Genomic DNA, 22,032 nt, shown 5'->3' with positions numbered 1-22,032 from the left:
CAAATTCAATTAGCTTTTGTATACTAAAATGACCAAATGCAACCCAAGACCAACAGGTCTGCTGACACCAACAAATGAACTAAATCAGGGGTAGCCATAGCCAAATTGCAGCCCTCCAGCTGTGGTGAAATTACCAATCCCATGAGACATTGCAAGACTCTGATAGGCATGATTTTCAGAGGCAGACACAAGATGGGATGTGTGGTTTTATCACAGCTGGAGGGACCCCTGATCTAATGTGTTGGCGGTAGGTTTCCTCGGTTCTTTTACTTTTTTGCATCTGAAAGCTGTTGAAATTGCTGTGTGGCCAGCATGAGAGCACAAAACAGTCCAAAATTCAGTTGCAACGACAACTAGAAAATGCATGTGTGGCACCATAGAGTAAAAAAACTCCTAAATCTGGAGCAACCTTGTCAATGAAAACAAAAATGCGTGCTGCGTTAGCCCCGTGTTATGAAATAAAGGCTCTATACTGAATCACTCTGAACACCACATAACCTGAGTAGAATGACAGTTTACAACATTAGCTCTTATTTTGAAATTCTAAATAGATATTGCACAGTAGCGCTTTGACTTTATAAATACATTGAACTCCATTTATGAAATGGATTGATCATGTTAATGCCATGTCCAAATGTTATCGAGCACATTACTTCCCCCAGCGGATCATAATCCTACTGATTTTTCTTTTTTTAGAATTTACTTCAAACGAACACTCCACCTGGCAAGTGAACACCAACCACTCTCGGCTTTATGCAGATATATATATAATCAAACGTCACTCGGCGATCTGGCTCTCTGAGAGACGCTGGCGGGGATGCATCCGCAGCAAATCAGCCACAGGGCTTTCTGGATTTCCTGGTTCCGGAAGGCGTAGATGACTGGGTTGATGACGGAGTTGTACGTGGCCGGCAGAAGCGTGGCATAAGTGTAGATGGAAGGGTAGGTGTAATCTGCTATTAAAGAATAAAGGGTGAAAGGCATCCAGCAGGCGGCGAACGTCCCGAGTATGATGGCCAAAGTGGACACTCCTTTCCGGGTGGTGACGTAGTGCGACGTGGCCAGGAAATGGTGCTGTAAGGCAATCTGATGAGCGTGCCTCATGACGATTTTGCAGATCTGAATGTACAGCTGAAGCATGAGTGCAAACATGAGCAGAAAGGAAACTGAAAGGGCGGCGGCATTGTTTTTGGTCAGTGGCCGGATGACGCTACACGTCGACTCGTCCTTAAGGCAATTCCAACCCATGATAGGCAAAAGTCCGATGCACGTCGACGCTCCCCACAGGAAAATAAGCATGACGTAGGTGAAGGTGACTGTTCTTTCCGAGTTGTACGTCAAAGCGTAGTAAAGAGACAAGTAACGGTCGACGGTGATCGCCAGCAAGCTGCACACCGAGGCACAAAAAGAGGCAGCAATCAGTCCCACTGTGACCAGCTTGGCAGCCTCCGACTGAAGGAGATAGGCAAAGATGAAATTGATAATGAGTCCGACCCCTGCCAAGAGGTCTGCCAGCGCCAAGCTGCCGATGAGGAGGAACATAGGAGCTCGCAGGCTCGGATTGTGGAAGATGATGAGGACCACTATAGCATTTTCGCATGAGATCAGGGTTCCCGATATACACAGAACAATATCCCACGGGTTTACTATGAGCTCTGGCTCCAGCACAGGAATTAGGGAGGAGTCTGCCGCTGAGATATTCTCCGGAGGACTGGCATCTATATGATCCTGAGGCAACCAGCTTATATTAACCTTCGTATCTTCATTCATTTTAACCTTCTTCAACCGGAAAAAAAAGACAAGGCTTTATTACACCATCCTAAGGGCAGCGGAGAATCGTAGCATGCAACAATTCACAAGGATGCCAAACTTGACAATAATTACAGAAATCTGCAACATAAAGAGAACGCTGCAAAAAAAAAATGGAATGCATGAATGGAGGAACATTGATGAATCAGTGACGGCGACATAAAAGGCACACAACGTAAAGCGCATAATATTGCTAACACCAAAATCATTCCATTGACCAGACTAGGCACAAGCATAGGGGATTCATAAGTCCCTGTGCATGAGGGAGGGGGGAGGTGGCAGCACGGTACAATGAAATATTCACAATGTAGTCACCTTGAGATCTTGTCGCCTGAGCCCTGGCCGATGATGTCTTATGGTCCTGAGATGGTACAGGTTGCCTGTTCGCCCTGCATCCTTTCGTCCTGCAGGGCTGGGGATGGACACCTCGGGGTTTCCTGCAGGCGGGGGGCTGCAGGTGGAACTACAATGGGGGTCGGGCTGTCAGTTGAGACTGCTCGCCGGCCGCACATAGCGGGGATCGCGGCTGCTGGCTGCCTTCAAGAGGCAGAAAAGGAGAGAAGCGCGGGCGCGGGGACCCTGCGCGCCCTCGGTGCGCGGCCTCGCCAGTGTCGCGTTCGCGTGGGTCCACCGCAGTGTACTAAGAAGGCCAATTGCTGGAGCGGCTATGACAGAATTTAGGCATCGCCACACAGAGCCATTAAACATATCGGTCACACTTGTTTGGTTATCTGGCCCTAGGCATGGTTATGTGGCGGCTCTAGAAGATAGTGGATTATTTTGTGTACACAGCTATGGTTATTATAACTCAGTTGTTTTGGGGGAGCACTCAATGTTAGGGTACCAGAGGTATATATTTCCACATTATTTTCACTTTTTACATTAATTATAGATATATTGCTGTTTTTTTTTAAATGCCTCCCTTGTGTTAAAAAAAAATAATGCAATGGTACCAAACAGCTTAGACCTTGGCAACCTTTGAACTCCAGCTGTTGTGGAACTGCAAGTTCCATAATGGCCTGCAAGGCTAACAGACCTAGGCAGGGCCATTCTTATGATGAGGCAACCTGAGACTGTTACCTCAGGCGACATCTTTATGGGTTACGTGAGGGGTGGCAGGCAGAGCGGCATGGCCATGTACCTGCCATCCTTTTTCCGGCCAGGACGTCCTAGGTTGCTAAGAGTCGGGCAAACCTGGGGCGCTCTGGCTGGAGTCCCACAAAGCTCCTACCAACCAGTGATGTCACTGCTTGCCAGGAGCTGAACCTAGCAACAAATGGCGTTATGTGGCCAAGCTTCATTGATGCTAAAAAAAAAATCAGCTTTTGGACCACCAAAGTCCCACTCATTGGTTGCTAAGACGTTGGCAGTCTCGGGGCCACCAAAGTCCTACCCGGTTAGTGTGTACAACCAGCGACCCCCCGCCGCTTCTCAAGGCAGCGGAAACGCTTTTGATACCCCTGGCCCCAGGCATGACACCCAGCTGCAGAGGGATGATGGGATTTTAAGTTCTCCCACAGCTGAGGTCGTCTACCCCTTTCTTAGTCTGGTCGTAAAATCTTTCCAACGCTCTACTTTGTGTTGGAGCTGCCATGAAGACATTGGGCCAGCGCTCCATATTTTTAGGTCTCTAAACGTACAACCTTTTGGTCCACCGTAACTCAGATTATTCACAACTTAACAAGATTGTCCCTACAGGACGACTCACTATTGCTACTATTATTTCTCAATCCGTTATGCTTGCCTGTCTGCCTGCCCACACTGATGATCTTCACTGCCTGGAAGAGATACGATTGCAGCAACATTTCTGTATCTGACACTTTCGGGTGTGATGGGTGCCTGGTCACAATTCATAAAATGGCGGTGAATGCAACAAATGAAACATGTACATAAGTTTGTCGCAAAGCCTGCCATGTGCATAGGTCTCAAGGACACTGTGCGAAAAAGCATCATTGGTTGCTAAGACTTGGCAGTCTCGGGGCCACCAAAGTCCTAGCAACCATTGATGTTCTGTGGCTGAGAATCATTGGTTGCCAAGACGTCAGCCTTGGGGCCACCAGAGCCATCACCTCATCATGCTAGCCATCACCTAGAAGCCAATGATCCTGTGTGGCCAAGTGTTGTTGGTTGCTAAGACATCAGCCTTTGGGCTGCCAGAAACCTAGCAACCAATGGCGTTGATGACAATCTTTTAAAGAGTGCCTTCCCCACCATATGACAAATGTCAGTAAATGCAATAAATTCATGTACATGTCAGATACATTATGCATGAGTTTATCACAAAGCCTGCCTTGAGATTATGTCTCAACGAGTCCCAGCAACCATTGACATTCTGTGGCTGAGAATCATTGGTTGCTAAGACATCAGTCTTGGGGCCACCAGAGGCCTATCAAACAATCATGCTGTGCAGCCAAGCGTCATTGGTTGCAAAGACATCGGCCTTTGGCCCACCATAGTCCTAGCAACCAAATACATTGACTATAATCTTTAAAAGAGTGTCTGCCCCACCATATGACAAACGTCAGTAAATGCAACAAATGAATGTACACATCAGATAGATTATACATGAGTTTGTCCCAAAGCCTGCTTGTGTTTAGGTCTCAGGGACGTTCTTTAGCTGAGAATCATTGGTTGCTAAGACGTTGGCAGTCTCTGGGCCACCAGAGACCTAGCAACCAATGACATTTTGTCAGTGAGAATCATTGGTTGCTAAGATGTCAGCCTTGGGGCAGCCAGAGAACTAGCAACCAATGAGGCTGTGTGCCCAAGCATTATTGGTTGCTAAGACATCAGCCTTTGGGCCACCTGAGTCCTAGCAACCAATGACGTTCTGTGGCTGAGAATCATTGGTTGCTATGAGGTCAGACTTTGGGCCACCAGAGTCCTGGTGGTACAAACGACTTCTGTCTATTAAGATGCTGGTTTTGTGAAGATTAACAGTATACAATGTAGAGCAGCATTCCTCAACCACTTTTAAGTCATGACACCGTTTAAAAGTATGCAAAGTGTCAAGACACCCCAGATTTAAATGTAAAAAACATACATGTCAAAAATGACATGTGACCCCTCAAAAATCCATACCAGACCCTTATCCTGGATAAGGGTCTGGTATGGATTTTAAGGGGGGACCAAAAAATTTGGTTACCTCTTCATATTAGGCCCACCCCCATTAGGAGCCCCTGACACATCAGAGCCCCCTTTTCATTAGAATCCAACTTTCACATCAGAGTCCCCCTTTACATTAGAATCCCGCTTTCACATCAGAGTCCCCCTTTACATTAAGAGCCTCCATCATATCAGGAGCGCCCTCCTTTCACATCAGAGTCCCCCTATCACACTAGTAGCCCCCCTTCACATCAGAAACCCCCCACTTTAATCATTAAGAGCCCTCCAGATCAGAAGCCCTCTTCACATCCAGAGCCCTTTCATATCAGAGCCCCCCTTTTTCATATCAGAGTTCCCCCTTTAACAGGAGCCTATACCATGGAAAGGCATGATGCTGTGTGAACATTCTGAGGCACCCTGGTTGGGAAAGGCTGATGTAGAGCACAGCATTCAGAGTGGATGAGTGTGGAGTATATAACATGCTGCACGGTGTACAGAATGGGAGAGTCTGAGGTATGTTAGATACAGAACAATATATGGAGAGGTCACCTTCCCAATATATCTAGCATGCACATCCATCACAATTCATTCCCACCTCAGAGCGCCCATTAGTGGATCAGTAGGCTGATCTGCACATCCTGGCCAACAACCTTCATTTTCCCAGGTTTCGTTTCTGACAGGAAGCTACGGCCACTTCATGCACCCAAAAGATCCAATGGCAACATGATCATTCTATAGAACGATTATGGTATCTACAGCCATAATAGTGTCTGCCGAAATTCTAAACCTTCCTGACTCTATCCAACAGAAAAAAAAAATGTTTTGCCTGGCATTGGGCTTAAACTAATCTCAAGAGTCTGTGCTTTTTGTAAAACCTACTGTATTTTATTTGTCATTATATATAAAAAAAAAACACTTCTTGACAAGTCTTCAGAAACAGCAACAGGGAACATTAGCAGATACAAAAGTTTATCTTGGAATGTTCATTAACGCTGAATTCTCATTAGTAAAGAAACAAATACAACAATAACACTGTGTCACCTATCAACGCAGAGTGTTACAGCACTAAAGGCAACGTGAAACTGTAATTGTTTATTGTGGATCTGACTACTTTCTACCACTGCACGTCAAAGAGCAACAACATACTGATATAAGGGGTTCACTTTGTTTTCTTGAAATATACTTACATTCTTCTGTTATCTAAATAATATGGATAAGGATCCGCAGTACATTAAAGTTTCCACATTAAGAAATCAGTGTAATTCATTTCAGCTTGAAGAACAATGTCCTTCCCTAAGGCCCTCCTCACACTAGCCCTTTCTGTAACCCTCACACTAACTCTCTATGTAACCTTCACACGTATCCTTCTTGTAACCCTAACACTAATCCTCAAACTGTAACACTTACCTTTCCTGTAACCTTAACACAAGCCCTCTCTATAACCCTTACACTAATCCTCACTCTTACCCTGTAACTGCCTGTAACTATAGCACTAACCCTACTTGCAACCCTGGTACCAACCCTTCCTGTAACCCTAACATTATTCTTCGCACTATGTTTTGCTTTACCCTTAACACTTATTCTCACACTAACCCTTCCTGTAACCCTAAAACTAATCCTCACACTATCTCTCCATGTAACTGTAGCGCTAACCTTACTTACAACCTCTATACCAAACCTTCCTGTAACACTTATCCTCACACTAACCCTCCTAGTAACTAACACTGTGACAATAATAGGGCCTGGTGAGCCCCAAACTGAGTAAGGTGATTTATTTCTCCACAATTTGCAAGTCAGTGACAAAACAATCTGATTTAAAATCTAATGTGTGTATTGGACAACCAGAGTCAGAGAGACACATCTCAAATAACCCATACCAGAAAAAAAAATTCTGCTCGTGCACGCCCCCTAGCAGGCAAGCAGAACACACTGACAGTTCTAAACAGCTGGTAACGGCTGTTACATACAAGCGTTCAGGTGGCTCTATAGCTGTCCGATCACTTGTACGGTGGCCAACAGTGTGTGCACTACCCCCCTCTTTCAACACCTCCCCCCTCCACCACCGTTACTGGCTATCCTGGGCTCCACTATCCCCTCTGCGGGCCCGGCTTGCTGGCTCTCTGCACTAAGATCGGAGGTAGATCAGCACTCTTCCATGTACTGATCCCCCTCCCCCCGACCTCTGAATGCGGAAGTGGTGTGTATTAAATCACATCCGCATTCAGCCTGTCATTTCTCTGGCTGCTATAGCCAGAAATAAAACCCCCAATGGTGATTAAATACCACCAAAGGAAAGCTCTATCTGTCCCCAAAAAATATATAAAATTATTTTAAGTACAGTGTTGCGTGACAAAATAAATGTCAATCAAAGTACCGCATTGCTGAATACTGAAAAATGGCCTGGACAGAAAGGGGGTTTAACACCCCTATCTTCAAATGGTTAACTACCAAAACCAAAATTTATACTATTTTTATAACTATGGCTATAATGAAGACAGCTTTAAAAAATGTTTACACTGATGTATCAGAGAATAACAATCCGTTTGATACCAGACATGCCTTTAACATCGAGAAAGCTAATCAGTCACATTAAATGTCCTAAAAGATATATACATCTGATGCATAACATGTTAAGTCTCTATCAAATTGTGAGTGTTATTCTGTGTAATAATACGTTGGCTGTTGCTCTATAAAACATGGGCATCTGGAAATATTAATACAGTTGCAAAAAACTGCCATTTACGGAGGGTCTGCTGAAATATCATAAAACCCTTCCACACCTCTCAGACCCTTTGACTGGTTATATCATTTCTGTAAACGCCCTCTGAAGAGTAAAAAAAATCTTGCTGCCTCTGTCACCATCCCTCGTCCTATCAGAGAACAGCTTGTATTCACTGAAAAAAAAAAATGAAGTGTTCTCTGAATGGTGGCTGTGCTGAGCGAGTGACCCCCTGTCTTTTCCGATCAGTGGGGAAGCTGCTCAGCTAATCGCCATGCAGGAAGATCACTATTTGTACTACTACTACAGCGCTTTACAGGATCCATGAGGGTCAACCAGGTATATTATATCAATATTTACCATGGAGACAAGCTGGACCATTGTAAGTATGTATAATACTTCCGACTGTTGCTGTCTTGCCTAGGGCAGCAGAAATTGTAAATACACCGCTGGGCACAATGCATATGACCTGGCTGATGCAGAGAGACCTTTTCTGATACTGCCAGAAAGATGAACAGATCGACCTGACGGTAACCTCAATCTACTTCCTCAGCATAGCAGCCACATTTAAGGCATGAGCTGAAACAAAACTTTATTCTGGAATATTGGCAGCAATGATGTCCTTTTTAGATGGATAGTTCTTCCAACCATTGGATAATGCCGGAAGAGAAATCTAGAATTACCCTGTCTGGGAAATGGTAGCAATAAGGTGGTTTGCCGCCTAAGGTTGACTATGCAAGACCCTCCTCCCTGAGGGGATTGTTGTAAGAAATACTATTTCACATGTTGCTGTCCATACTTAGTAAGTATGATCTAGACGGATTCGAGAAGGAAGAACATATCCAGCACTATAGAAAGGACCCTAAGAGACCATTTCCTGCACCCCAAACTCTGAAGCTATGGGGGAGGCTTCCCTTACATTGCATTTAGCCACCTGACCAAAGGGAACTTCGCAACTGGACAGGCATTAGTGTAAACCTCTGCGGCAGGCCAGGAGTAACCAGCAAGGTGAGGGCAAAAATAATCTTAGTAGAACCTGCTTCAGCAGTGAGGACAGAAAAAAGACAGACTGCCTTGAGAGGCGTGTTTTAATTTATAGTATAACTGGTCCTGTGATTGGGTGGGGGGCGGAGCCATACCCATTCATATGTTGTAATCAGCAAAAGCTATTTTCCCTCTTTATTAAAATGGTCCTAAATTCAAGTCATATTGCTTTTACCTGTACCATCATGGCATTGCTCAAATGCGTTAACCATATCATTTTTGGCTTGAATGGAAATTTCTGTTATAGTACCCTTGGAAATGCTACAGCCATAAACAGGCATGTCTATCGTTCTCACTGCAGAGAAGAAATGTTTTATTAAGACGTTCTTTATGACCCAGTTATAAGTTCAAGATGATAGATCAACAGAGTTTTGATGTTAAGTCCTTGAGGGACTGTAACGTTAAACAGTAAACTCAGTGTGCTTACACTGTAAATCTTTACTTCCATCAAAGTGGATTTTCATCTCCAGCCTGTGAAGTCTGGACATCATGAAACTGTATTGATTAAATTATCGGTTAGAGCAATACACGCTTACAGGCTGATAGTTTGTGATTGAAGGTGGAGGGCGCTGGTCTTCTGTGGTTTAGCCCTCGTTCACACCTGACCGTTTTGTAGCGCGTCCTACGCTCGACGAACGCTCTACAAAGCGGTCAAAAATCTAAATAGCATTGTACTCAATGGTCTCGTTCCCACCTTTCCGTATTTCCGCCCGTCCCTACCGCGCTACAAAACGGCCCACGCCAAAAAAAGGTCCAGGAGCTTCTTTGCGGCGTATAGGGCCGCTTTGTAGCGCGTTCGCGCCCATGGACTTCGACGGGAACGGGCGAAATGAGTGTTTGAGCGTTTTTGGTTGCAGAAATCGCGCATAAAACGCGCGTTCCGCACATGGCTACAGACCACTCCCATCTTGCAGAGAGTTGTTGCAGAAGACAAGATGGAGGATTCAAGCACATTTGGCATGCTCGATTCTGAGGCCTTCATACGGCTGGTGCAGGGAAGACCATGTCTATATGACATGCGTCATTCAAATTATAAAAACAGACGCATCAGGCAACGCGCATGGCTGGAGATCGCACAAGCTACGTGGCCGGATTGGGAAACCTTCCCTAAGCAAGCTAAGGAATCAAAAGGTACATGTCAGCAATGTTTTTATGTGTTGAATATTTTCTTGCAGAATGCATGCACTGTTCTTATGTGTCATGCGTGCATTGTTTGCATATGACTTGTGTTCATTCTTTCCGTGTAACATGCATGCATGTCTGCTATGTTTTCAGGCAGAATGCATGCAGTGTGTACTGACATGTGCGCATTATTTTCTTGTGACATGTGTACAGTGTATTTATGTCCCATGCGTGCAGTATTTTAATGGGACATGCGTGCAGTGTTTTTATGTCCCATGTGTGCAGTTTTTATATGTCCCATGCGTGCAGTATTTTAATGGGACATGCGTGCAGTGTTTTTATGTCCCATGCGTGCAGGATTTTAATGTGACATGCGTGCAGTTTTTTTATGTCCCATGTGTGCAGTTTTTATATGTCCCATGCGTGCAGTTTTTTATGTCCCATGCGTGCACTTTTTTTATGCCCCATGCGTGCAGTGTTTTGCGTGCAGCTATTTAGAAAAAACAATACTCCAGTCTGTTTTCAATTCAAATATATTTTATTGGTATCAGATCAAGGGAAAATGATGTTTAATTTTTGGAGGGGAATCAAGACTGAATCGCTTGCATCTGCCATGACACCTCCCCCTCAGGTGACATGAAGTATGCAGCGAATCGGTCACGAATGCTGCCACCATTCGTTGTTCCACGCCTGGCGCTGCATTGGCTATTCTCCATGCAGTGCGCCAATGAATCATCAAAATTAAACCCATCTCTGCAACGCACAAAATTGTGAAGGGCGCAAGCTGCCTTCACCGCAGAGATGGCGTTTTCAAGTTTGAGGTTTATTGGCGAGTGCAGGAAGCGCCATTTATTGGAGAGTATGCCAAAGGCACACTCCACAACCCTGCGTGCTCTGGTGAGCCTATAATTGAAGACCCTCTTCTCCAGACTTAGCCCATGACTGGAGTAGGGCCTCATTAAATGCTCACCCAGAGCAAATGCTTTGTCTCCTACGAATACATAGGGCATTTCAGGTTCAGCAGTGCCAGGCAGCGCGGCGTTCCCCGGGAGGTCAAGATCCCCGCTTCTCAACCTCAGTCCAAATTGTGAATGGCCAAATACCGCAGAATCTGAGCTGCTGCCGTATGATCCAACATCAATGTAGCGGAAGCAGTAATTGGAATCTGCAACCGCAAAGAGCACGAAAGAAATTTTTTTTTATAATTGAAGAAACGGCTCCCACTGCCAATTGGTTTCACGATCCGGACATGTTTCCCATCTAGGGCTCCAATGCAGTGTGGGAAGTTGCAGGATGTGGCAAACGATGTTGCAATTTCAAGCCACTCCTCTTTGGTCGGTTCCTTCATCACCACATCATGGAGGACCTCCCAAATGGCAATGCACGTTTCTTTTACTATCTTGCTTGCCGTTGATTTGCCGAGCATGAACGAAAAATGAATCGTGGACAATGACTGGCCAGTCGCTAAATACCTAAGAAATGAAAAGATAAAAGCAAGAATTTAATTAGTTAATGTTTACATTTTGTTTCCACAGTGGATATCCTAAAAAAAAAAATGGAAGAGCATGAAGGACGCCTTTACACGTCACAGAAGAAAGGAGAGGGAATATCGTAGTGGAGCGGCTGCCAGTGCCCCATACCGCTACATTCATGCGGAGCAGCTCTCATTTCTTATTCCATGCACAGAAATGCGGAGGTAAGTCACGTCAATAACCATTACATGCATAAAATCATATATAGCAAATACTTATGTATGGTTTATTACTGTTTACAGCACCGACAGTAGCTGGGAGCCAACTGAGACACCTGGAGAGGACCAGGTGGAATTGCCCACAGAGCCTTCCTTCTCCCCAGGACCACTGACCCCAACACCAGCAGGCAGCACACCACCATCACCACCACCCCCGGCGACAACAACCACGCCTGCCCCACAATGCCGGATGACTCGACGCCGGCGACAATTGTTAATGCCCCGATGCCAGAGATTGCAAAGGGAGGAGGACAGACTCGCAGATGTCCTGGACTCTATGTCCCACCCTGTTCCCAGGCTTTCGTGCGAGGCACATTTCCTCCTGAGCCTGGAGGACAAATTGAAAAAGGTGCCTGAAGATGGACAGACCGAAATTCGGGAAACTATCACAAGGGCCATTGACGCTGCTATTTTGAAAAGTGTCTCCAGACAACCTGACACTGCACCCTTACCACCCTTACCAGCCCCACCAATTCGGCATCCACCACAGCACGTCGCACCCATGCACTCACACACCCATGCATACCCACACACATCCACGCACCACCCAGAAACATGGCACCCACAACCACATTCCCCATATGTGTATCCCTCCACCAGCCTGGCACATAGCTCCACCACCTACACACAGCAACACATGTACCATAACCATGCAGGTTGAGGAGCACTTGGCGCGTGCAAATGATCAAAATTTGTAATTTATTACGTTAAACGTTTTCGTTTTCTCCTCCTACCCATTTGAGCAGGAAAGTTTACGTATAAGTTTATCTTATTTTTATATAGTAAATGTTAACTAAATTGTACAAAGAGTTTGTGTGGTTTTTTGTGGGTTCAAGATGAAGGTTATTAAAATATTGTTAGGATTTTATTCTATAAAAGGTTGGGTTAAACATATGTAGGAGGGTCACACATGCCATACGTCAACATGCATATCACAAAGACACCTAGGTTAGAACAGCACAACGCACAGGACACTACAGCAAAAGGCACAACACACAGAGCATTAATATAGCATTAATATACAATTTCATATATAACTCTTGTAAACAGATTATCATTTATAAGGAGGGGGTAATGACAGTACTGTCACAGATCAGATTTATGCTTCTTTTCATTGGTCTTTAATTCTACAAAGGAGTGATGTAGTGAACTTACCGCAAGGTAATAACTAATCTTTCGGGGGGTGGAATGCTGTCACGCATGAAGGTGTCCTGACGCTCCAACTGGACCGACAGCAATCCCAGTAGCTCATCAAAACTGATATATATATAAAGGTTTGTGGTCAATACTAGCAATTAGACAGAACAACAATAATCACTAACAATTGTTTATGTACTAACCTATTTTTGGACATGCGGGTATAGCTGAAAAACTTCTCCTCATGTCCACGAAGCTTCTCATACATGGCCCAAAACTGGCCTCTTTCTTCACGGTTCGCTATGACCGGATGAACCCAGAACCGTCGCATACTCTCTCTCCTTCTCCTCAATTGCATCAAGCGCACTGCTGCAACGACTGCTGCAGTCCGTCTTCGTGTAGCCAGATCCATAATAAAGCACTCAGAAATCAATCTCTCCTCTGCACAAAAGACAAAGACACCACACGGTCTTTTGGATACAGGAAAAGGAAATGCTGCGTCTCCAGAGTCTTTCATTGGACGCTTGCGGAAAGACCGGAATTCTTTTTCATTGGACACCTCTGTTGTCGCTCCAAAACGCGTGTGCATCGCACGTTTTTAAAATACGAACACGCGCCAAAAACGCGCAAGCTGGCGTGTGACGCGCGTATACAAAACGCTCAGGTGTGAACCAGGCCTTACATTTCTTATGAGCATGCATCGACATATCTGTACGTTTATATTGACTACCATTGTATATCTATCGATTTATTTATGGATCTATCATCAATTTATTGATCAACCTGTAATCTATCTATCTATCTATCTATCTATCTATCTATCTATCTATCTATCTATCTATCTATCTATCTATCTATCTATCGTATGCAAGATCTATTTTAAAGTGTTTTACTGCTTGTTCAGAATATGTAACTGCTTTAATGTGCATAGTCTGGACACAGGATCTCTTATCTCCTAAAGTCAGACAGTTCATTCAGGTTACCTTATTATTCTGAATCCCATGTTATTTAACTGATATCATGCGCTCCCCACATGTAGGGTGGGTAAGAATGCAGCTGCTTTCTAGAAGCTTGTGATGTGTAACTTTCTTTGTCTCTGTCTTCTATATCCCCAGTGACATACAAAGGCAGGTTTTGAATCCAAGGGCTGTAAGAAGGTTTTTAGTACTGACATTTTGATACATCAGACTTTCTGTATGGGACAGCAAGGAGAAATCAGCGGGCAAGTTCTGGAATAGCTGTCCTTCAATACACACAGCTCATCCACGGGTGTTCCCAGATGATGAGATTTCTGATAAAAGGATTGTAGGGTGGACTGGCACACTGCAGCAATACCTTGATGAATACTGAACAGGTAAGCTGTGTACACTGCATGCACCTTTCAATTTTAGCTGGAGTGTACCTTAAAATACATTCTAAAGTGGAATCTAATTATATGTTACAATTCCCTTTTAAATGTCATAACAAAGACCGATTATCACTTTAAAAAAAAGGTCAGATCTTTATGAAATAGTGCGGGAGCCAGCAGGTTCTATACTGGAGGCAATAGAAATAGAAATAAAACAGACTAAGAAATATTTAATAAGCACCTGGAGGCTCATTGAGAGTGCTTAAATAATGACTGCATAAAAATTGAATGAGATGCTTTGCTATAGAATTTATGTGCATGGCAAATCCAATCCACATATGCTTATTCATGGTTTTTTATTTACAACAGAAGATTAAAAAAAGCTTCTTTATTCTAGCCAGCTGCACCCCACAAAGCCACTGGCATTTCCCTTACTGTAATGCCTACAGTGTACTATTTGAAACAAATCACCAGTGAGGTACTATGACAATGTCTAGAAAAGATGGAAACCTCAGGGACCTTTTTTTTAAAGTGTATGTAATACACTTGTAATATAACATGTAATATATTGCAGCTTAGCAATCCCTAAATGTGGTGGCTGTATTCGTTTTCTGTTTTTAGCCTGGCTTTTTCCCTTAATTTTCACCTTTTGATCCTGCCAGTATGTCTGTTATTTTTCAACTTCCTTTAACAGACCAAACCGTCCAGCAAAATGTCAAATAGAGGGTTGAGACAAACCATTTAACATTGACAGGGGTACTTAGAATCGTCAGCTTTTATTCACTTATGTATGCTTTAATGTGATATTAGTGCAGCCCTATTACCATACTATATCTTTAAACCTGTTTACAAAATCCTATATATAAAGTGCTATAACTGTGCAAAATTGTGCAATTTATTCATTTATGTAAAACCTTTATCCCAAAACGAAAACGCAGACCCAGACAGCAATATAAAAGCTGATGGAAGTTCTAGCCTTCCCCAGCACTACTAAATAAATGTTTTTACGGCTGCATTCACATCAAGCGTTCGCAGTTTCTGCATGGTTTACCACACGGAAGACTGTGCCGGACGAAAACGCATATATCTTTAAATCTGCATGGATGCTGCTCATTTGCGGCTATTAAATAGCCACGAACGGGCGAAATCCGCAGATTATCGTGCTTGTACTAAACCGTGCGGCCCCCGCAATGGTCGGAAAGATGCACACTTAAGTGCATTCTATTTTCTGTTTAGAGCGGCTCAGGTGTGAATGGAGCCTGAAATTTTCTGTCTTGCTGACACTGTTGTCACTGTGGCAGAGTTGGCAGAGGAAAACTCAATGGAGCCCTAAACAGCAGGGAAAACAGACAACAGATGTTCTATCCTTTCCTACTTTAGCTAAAATAAATAAAAAACAGTTTTGTCTAGAAATACATTTGACATCACCAACACCTTTGTAGAAAGTTGCCTGTAGGTGGAAAGATAAGGAGCTCTGAATACTGCTAGTGAATAAAGAGTTGAAGATTAGTGATGAGACAAATGTGCACGGGTTCAGTTCGAGGCAGGTTTGCAGGACTGCACCAAACACCCCAATGAATTAATTGGGAGCTGAATCTTGAAAATGAATTTAAAACCCATTCTGGCTGTTTTCCAGACCACTTTGCAAGCTTTAATTAAAAAAAGGCATGGGTAGCTGGGCATTGTCCTGTAGGATATGTATCAATGCAAAAAAAAACAACTGTTTAGCAGGGAGTTGGATAGAAGGGGAAATCCTCTGCACACCTTGCAGCAATCAAGGCCTATGTAGAAAATTGTGCTTGTAGTGATGAACACTGATGGCACCGTGCAGACACAACGTAGGAAGAGGAATCACCAGCACTCAGTAGAATAATCCAACATGTCCATTTGTTGGACATAGACATCACACAATCACAAGAGCCAACGTTTCGAGACCACGCAGGGTCCACGAGGTCACTCTTTATGCCCTGATGAAGAGACCCTGCGTGGTCTCGAAACGTTGGCTCTTGTGATTGTGTGACGTCTGCGTCCAATAAATGGACATGTTGGATTTCCTCTGCACACCTTGCAGCAATCAAGGCCTATGTAGAAAATTGTGCTTGTAGTGATGAACACTGATGGCACCGTGCAGACACAACGTAGGAAGAGGAATCACCAGCACTCAGTAGAATAATCCAACATGTCCATTTGTTGGACATAGACATCACACAATCACAAGAGCCAACGTTTCGAGACCACGCAGGGTCCACGAGGTCACTCTTTATGCCCTGATGAAGAGACCCTGCGTGGTCTCGAAACGTTGGCTCTTGTGATTGTGTGACGTCTGCGTCCAATAAATGGACATGTTGGATTATTCTACTGAGTGCTGGTGATTCCTCTTCCTACATTGTTTAGCAGGTAGCGCGCTTTATTAATGCTTAAAGTGAAACAATATAAAAATTAAAAAATCCTTTAAATGAGATGCTTGTGTGAAGTGGTGCAGTTGTACAATGTATACAATGTACCGCAGCAAAACTGACATTTAGAAAGATAAAATAACTTTTGCAGAGAAACTACATTTACCAGATATCTGCCTCTCCCCTACATGAATGAACAAGGGGTGCATAGTATGCCCTTTGAACCCAAAACACGTCCGCACTGAAGATAATGATTATTGATGAGCCGAATGTGCCTTGGTTCGATTTGCTGGACATTCCTCAAACTGATCAAAAATGTAGAAATTTGTGAACGTTAATCTAAACCCCATTGAAGTCTATGGGGGGAACAAATCCTGCAAATCAATTTTGGTCATTGTTAACCCTAATAGCCTTCAAGGGATTATCAAACAAAGGAAGTGTGGGGGGCATGTACCAATGCACAAAACATTTTTTAGAAATATTGTTCAGCAGGAAGAAGTCCCACCACTTTTTATGACATTGAGGGAGACATGAGGAAAAACACCAATTCTTCAAACTATATTTTTCAGAGATGCTGTTAAGCGAAAATGGTATTTTAGAACAGTACAATTCTCCGGGACACCATCAGGGACACCAAATTCTGGCATCATGTAAACTGCATGTGTAATATTTTGTTTACTTTTACATCCCTTAAAAGATAATTTCACCTTTTGCGAAAATGAAAGAAATGCATATTTAATAATATTTTTAAAAAATGCATTTCTTTCATTTTTGCATTCAAGACTGGAAAGCATTGCAACGGTGGTCCCTCAATCAGGGCTGCAGAGCTCAGGCTTCTGCACATTCTCATACTGGCAGAGCTCCATACTGATCTACAGAGTATCAGTTAGGAGAGATGAGGAAGGACGGCTGGACGGGAACAAGGACAGCTCTACCGCATCTAACCAGAGGGAGGATGGCCAGATGATGGAGTGATGTGATTTAATGCAGTTGGAAGTCTAGACGTCTTTCCCCATCTCTCCTAACTGAAACTCCGTACCTCAGTATGGAGCTCTGCCTGGGAGAGAATGTGCAGAAGCCTGAGCTTTGCAGCCCTGATTGAGTGATCACAATTGCAATGCTTTCCAGGCTTGAATGCATTGAATTATTATTAAATATGCATTTCTTTCATTTTCGCAAAAGGTGAACTTAGCATTTAACATACATAGAGCAGCAAGTCTTTATTAGGTAGTTTGTTCAAAGACACCAGATTTTTTTAAATAGCAGTAATAGGCCACAATTGAGAGTTTGAAGGATAAGTCAGAACAGACCTAAAAGCTATTGGAAGGTATATATTTAAAAAAAATAAAGCTAAAGTCAGCAACTTTGAACAAACAGTGTCAAAACATGTTTCATAACATAGCCTGTGATCTTCTTTTCAGTATAACACCGTCTTGTCTACAGAGTTTAATACAGTGTCAACAAAGAGTGCACAAAAACATGCATAAAAATTACAATGCCATATTTTAGAGGGTATGAGAGTAGCTTGATTGGGCAGCAAAGTAAGGGGGAGTAGTGAGTTTTTTTTGTTTTTTATCAAGAAATAACAATTAGAAGGTGTTATTTAAAAAACAGCAGCCTGACCTATTGAACAGAATCACTGCACAATATGTAAGCAGTTTTACTTGGTCACTATTTTAAAGGAAGAGACGAGGCAGTTTTTATAGTGCAAATAAATTATACTTGATTATATTAAGTCAAGAGCTAGTTAAGAGACTAGGTATTTCAGACACAAGGGCCAGAGATACCATTCACATTCAATGCACATTATGTAATCAGCCTTCTAGAACGCATGTTTTATCATGAAATAATTGGAGTGTGTTTTTTCAGAACCAAAAGCCACAAATATAGTACAGATTTGGTGCGCAGTTTGTAAACCTTTTTAATATGCTGCTTTTTTAGAGGAAGAGACAAGGTGTTTTTTTTTTGTTAAATAAAAATAAGGGTGAATGTGTTGTGAGATAAAAATCAAACATATAGTACAGATTCGATGCACAAAATGTATGTCTTTTGACATCTGCAATTTCAGAGGGAGAGAGCAGGCAGGTGTTAACCAGTAATAAAAATCAGACTCCATGTTTTTTGAGACGAGACAAAAATATAGAACATATTCAATACACTGTATGTAAGCCTTTTTACTAGACTGCAGTTTCAGAGGGAGAAAGCCGGTGTTCTATCAAAGTTTGTGACTACGTTGGAATGTGTGACCGGTGATGCGGTCACAGATTCCAATGTAATTCTACCCAGTTTCACAGTAGTGGCAGGTGTGACAGCCCATTAGGTCAAGCATTCCAACGCTTTGTCGGCTGTTCCAGGGCAGTTTGGCTCACTGCACATGTGCAGGAGTACTGATCATCTGCCTGGAACAGCTGATCGGTCTCAAACGTCACTTCTATCGGACTTTGTGGGTGCCGCAGGAAGGGGGTGATTCACTAACTATAACTGCAGGAGTGTTAAAATAAGCCATAGAGCACCGCAGATATATAAAATATATATCTGCGGTGCTCGCTGATTTTAACACTCCTGCAATTACTGTTTGTGAATCACCCCCCTCTGCGGCAGTCACAAAGTGCGATAGAAGTGACATTTGAGACCGATCAGCTCCTGCACATGCGCAGTGAGCTGATCTGCCCTGGAACAGCCGACAAAGTGTTGGAATGCTTGACCTAATTGGCAGTCACACATTCCACGGCCGAAAAACTGGGTGGGATTACGTTGGAGTGTGTGACTACGTCACCGTTCACACATTCCAACGTAGTCATAAACTTTGATAGAACACTGCCAGTTTTTATCCTGGAATTAAACATTATACAACAACAATCCTCAAAATGTGGCTTTTAATGTGTCATAATAGTGATTACATTATAAACACACAAATACACATTTTTAATCAAAATGTATTTATTGATTAATAACATACAGGTGAAACTCGAATAATTAGAATATCGTGCAAAGTTCATTTATTTCACTAATGCAACTTAAAAGGTGAAACTAATATATGAGATAGACTCATTACATGCAAAGCAAGATAATTCAAGCTGTGATTTGTCATCATTGTGATGATTATGGCTTACAGCTCATGAAAACCCCAAGAACCCCAAATCCACAACCTCAAAAAAGTAGATTATTACATGCAATCAATAAAACAAGGATTGTACATAGAACAATATCGGACCTCTGAAAAGTACAAGCATGCATATGTACTCAGTACTTGGTTTGGGCCCCTTTTGCAGCACTTACTGCAATTACTTTTGCACGATATTCTAATTATTCGAGTTTCACCTGTATATAATGTAATAAAAAGCATTAAAACAGCCCACTAATGCTGAGATGTATATCAGCACAACGCCCTGAACATCATATTATTTAGTTAGGCAAAAAACGTCCCTGAACCATACCAACAAATTCTATGTGTAAATATTTCAATGGAACTCTCTATTGTCAATTTCAACCTTCAACCTTTCAACCTTCCAATCGGGGATAAGGAGCATGCAGAGGTAGCAGGATATTAAATATCAGAATACACATACATTTTGGCAATTGGAATTAAAAATTACAGCATCTTTGTTTTTGCGACGCAAGCCAGAAAATTTTACTAATTTATTGCAGTTTGTAATCCTTTTTAATAGGATGATAATTCAGTAGGAAAGACCAGGCAGGTTTTTATCTGGACTTGAAAATTACAGTGTCTTTTTTCTGAGATAAAACACAGAAAAATTGTATAGGTTTGATGCACAGAATGTAATCCTTTTTGCTAGGATGCACATTAGGTGTACAAAAAGAATTGCAAATATTTTACAAATGAGGCGCAACTGTGGAAACATTAGGTGTTGGGTATTTTTAGTGCCACAGCACTGCAACTCAATGCAATAATTGATGCACAATGCAAGATTGACTCTGCAGAAATAATTAACAATTTTTATAACTGAGAAACAGATGCGGAAACAGTTTCTGTGGTACCGTGACAGTGCTGTAGCATCAGACTACAGCTATAGAGGCAACAGAAGATGGTAATTCTGGCAGGCTTACATTGGTGGCAAAAGATGGTTAAGGTGTCAGGATGTGGTAATGAGTATCCATGAATCTTGTAGCACTCCTTTCCGGAAATCCCAATGAGTTTATGGGTGCTTGAAATGACTGCGGATGGTACTGCACACAATAGAACTTTAAACAAGGATGTCATCAGCACACCAGCACGACAAAGTCCAAGTCAGTGCAAATCAATTTATTGATATATGTCACTCAGATTGTCAAGTGCTTTTGGGGCCACACAGGGTCCCCTTCATCAGGCTCAAAGTAGGCCTAAAGTAAACGATGGTGTATGGTGTCTACTTTGAGCCTGATAAAGGGGACCCTGTGTGGCCCTGAAAACGCTTGACAATCTTAGTGACATCTATCAATAAATGGATTTGCACTGACTTGGACTTTGTCATCCTAGTGTGCTGATTACATCCTTGTTTAAAGGATGTGGTAATGGTGGCAGGCGATATTAATGGTGGCAGAGGGAGGTATCTGAGGCAGGCCTGTAGCGGTGGCAGGAGATGCTTATGCTGGATGCTGTAATAATGTTTTTGTGGCCAGATTCAAACCAAAAATAATAATTTTATTATTGTTTTTTATATTATTTAATTGCTAGCAGCAGCAGGGGTTTGGTACTCATTGCCGATCCAAAACCAGTTCATTTTTAATACTGTGAGCTGGTCAGGCAGGCTTTTTTTTAATCAAAAACCCCCTGTGGCACTAAATACACATTCTGAAAGCACAATGGCTGCAGAGCAGACCAGCTGTTAGAGTGTATACTAGGCAAGCTTTAGTCCATGGTCCATCTTCTTGACCCAGAAGTCAGGGTTGTTTGTTCTGAGGGTGTCAACATCTCCTTTTGACCCTATATAATTGGAGATCATATGACTGCTGGCATCAGGTAGCCTTTGGCACTGTGTACTAAAGAAGGATTTGAAAGCCTCGCAAACAGCCACCCCCACCGCTACTCCATCTTTCATCAACAGGATGATCCAAGCCAAAAAAGCTATGAAACTAGTTACTGCCTGGAAAGGATGTTAAGAGGTTCCTCAGAAGCATGTCCTCCTGATGTTTCATTTTTTGCTCCCTCTCTGATTGCAGGATGAGCTCTGTCATTTTCCCCTTGTAGCATGGGCCCAAAATGGTGGCCTGCCAGTAATGGTCCTTCTTGAAAGCCCAAATCCTGAGGTCTTTGTGCAGGCATTATAGCATTAATGAGCCCATCCTCCACAAATTTCTAGAGGCAGAAGAACCCGAGTCCTTGGAGGCCACGGAGGACACATTTCTTATTAACGGTCTCCCTTCACCCATGTACATCTCATGGAGTTGGGGAAGGGTGAAATGTACTCCTGGATGCCATCCTCCTATTCAACCCCAGCACCCGGCCTCCCATCCGTCCTCCTTGTGCTCCTCCTGCGCTATATGCTACTGTTGCTCTCCTCTTCAACATCAGATAAAATTAATTGCTGTACATCCACCCAGAGGCGTAACTAGAACCTTCAGGGCCCCGGTGCAAGAAACCATGAAGGCCCCCCCCCCATGG

The 22,032-nt window shown here is 43.0% G+C and overlaps 1 protein-coding gene across 1 annotated transcript; it reads right to left on the bottom strand.

Moving 5' to 3' along the window:
- Positions 1-440: 440 nt before the first annotated feature.
- LOC108799474 (G-protein coupled receptor 12) lies at positions 441-2,446 on the bottom strand. The gene is made up of 2 exons (XM_018571337.1): positions 2,125-2,446; positions 441-1,776 (listed from the first exon to the last, which is right to left on the bottom strand). Exon 2 carries the CDS (start codon positions 1,768-1,770, stop codon positions 772-774), a length of 999 nt encoding a protein of 332 aa, XP_018426839.1. The 5' UTR covers positions 1,771-1,776; positions 2,125-2,446; the 3' UTR covers positions 441-771.
- Between the last annotated feature and the right edge of the window lie 19,586 nt (positions 2,447-22,032).

This window comes from Nanorana parkeri, unplaced genomic scaffold, assembly GCF_000935625.1.
Source record: "Nanorana parkeri isolate BGI_ZX_2015 unplaced genomic scaffold, ASM93562v1 scaffold1735, whole genome shotgun sequence".
Lineage (NCBI taxonomy): Eukaryota > Metazoa > Chordata > Amphibia > Anura > Dicroglossidae > Nanorana > Nanorana parkeri.
The sequence above is the reverse complement of the archived record's forward strand: the minus strand, read 5'-3'. Positions and strand labels throughout refer to the sequence as shown.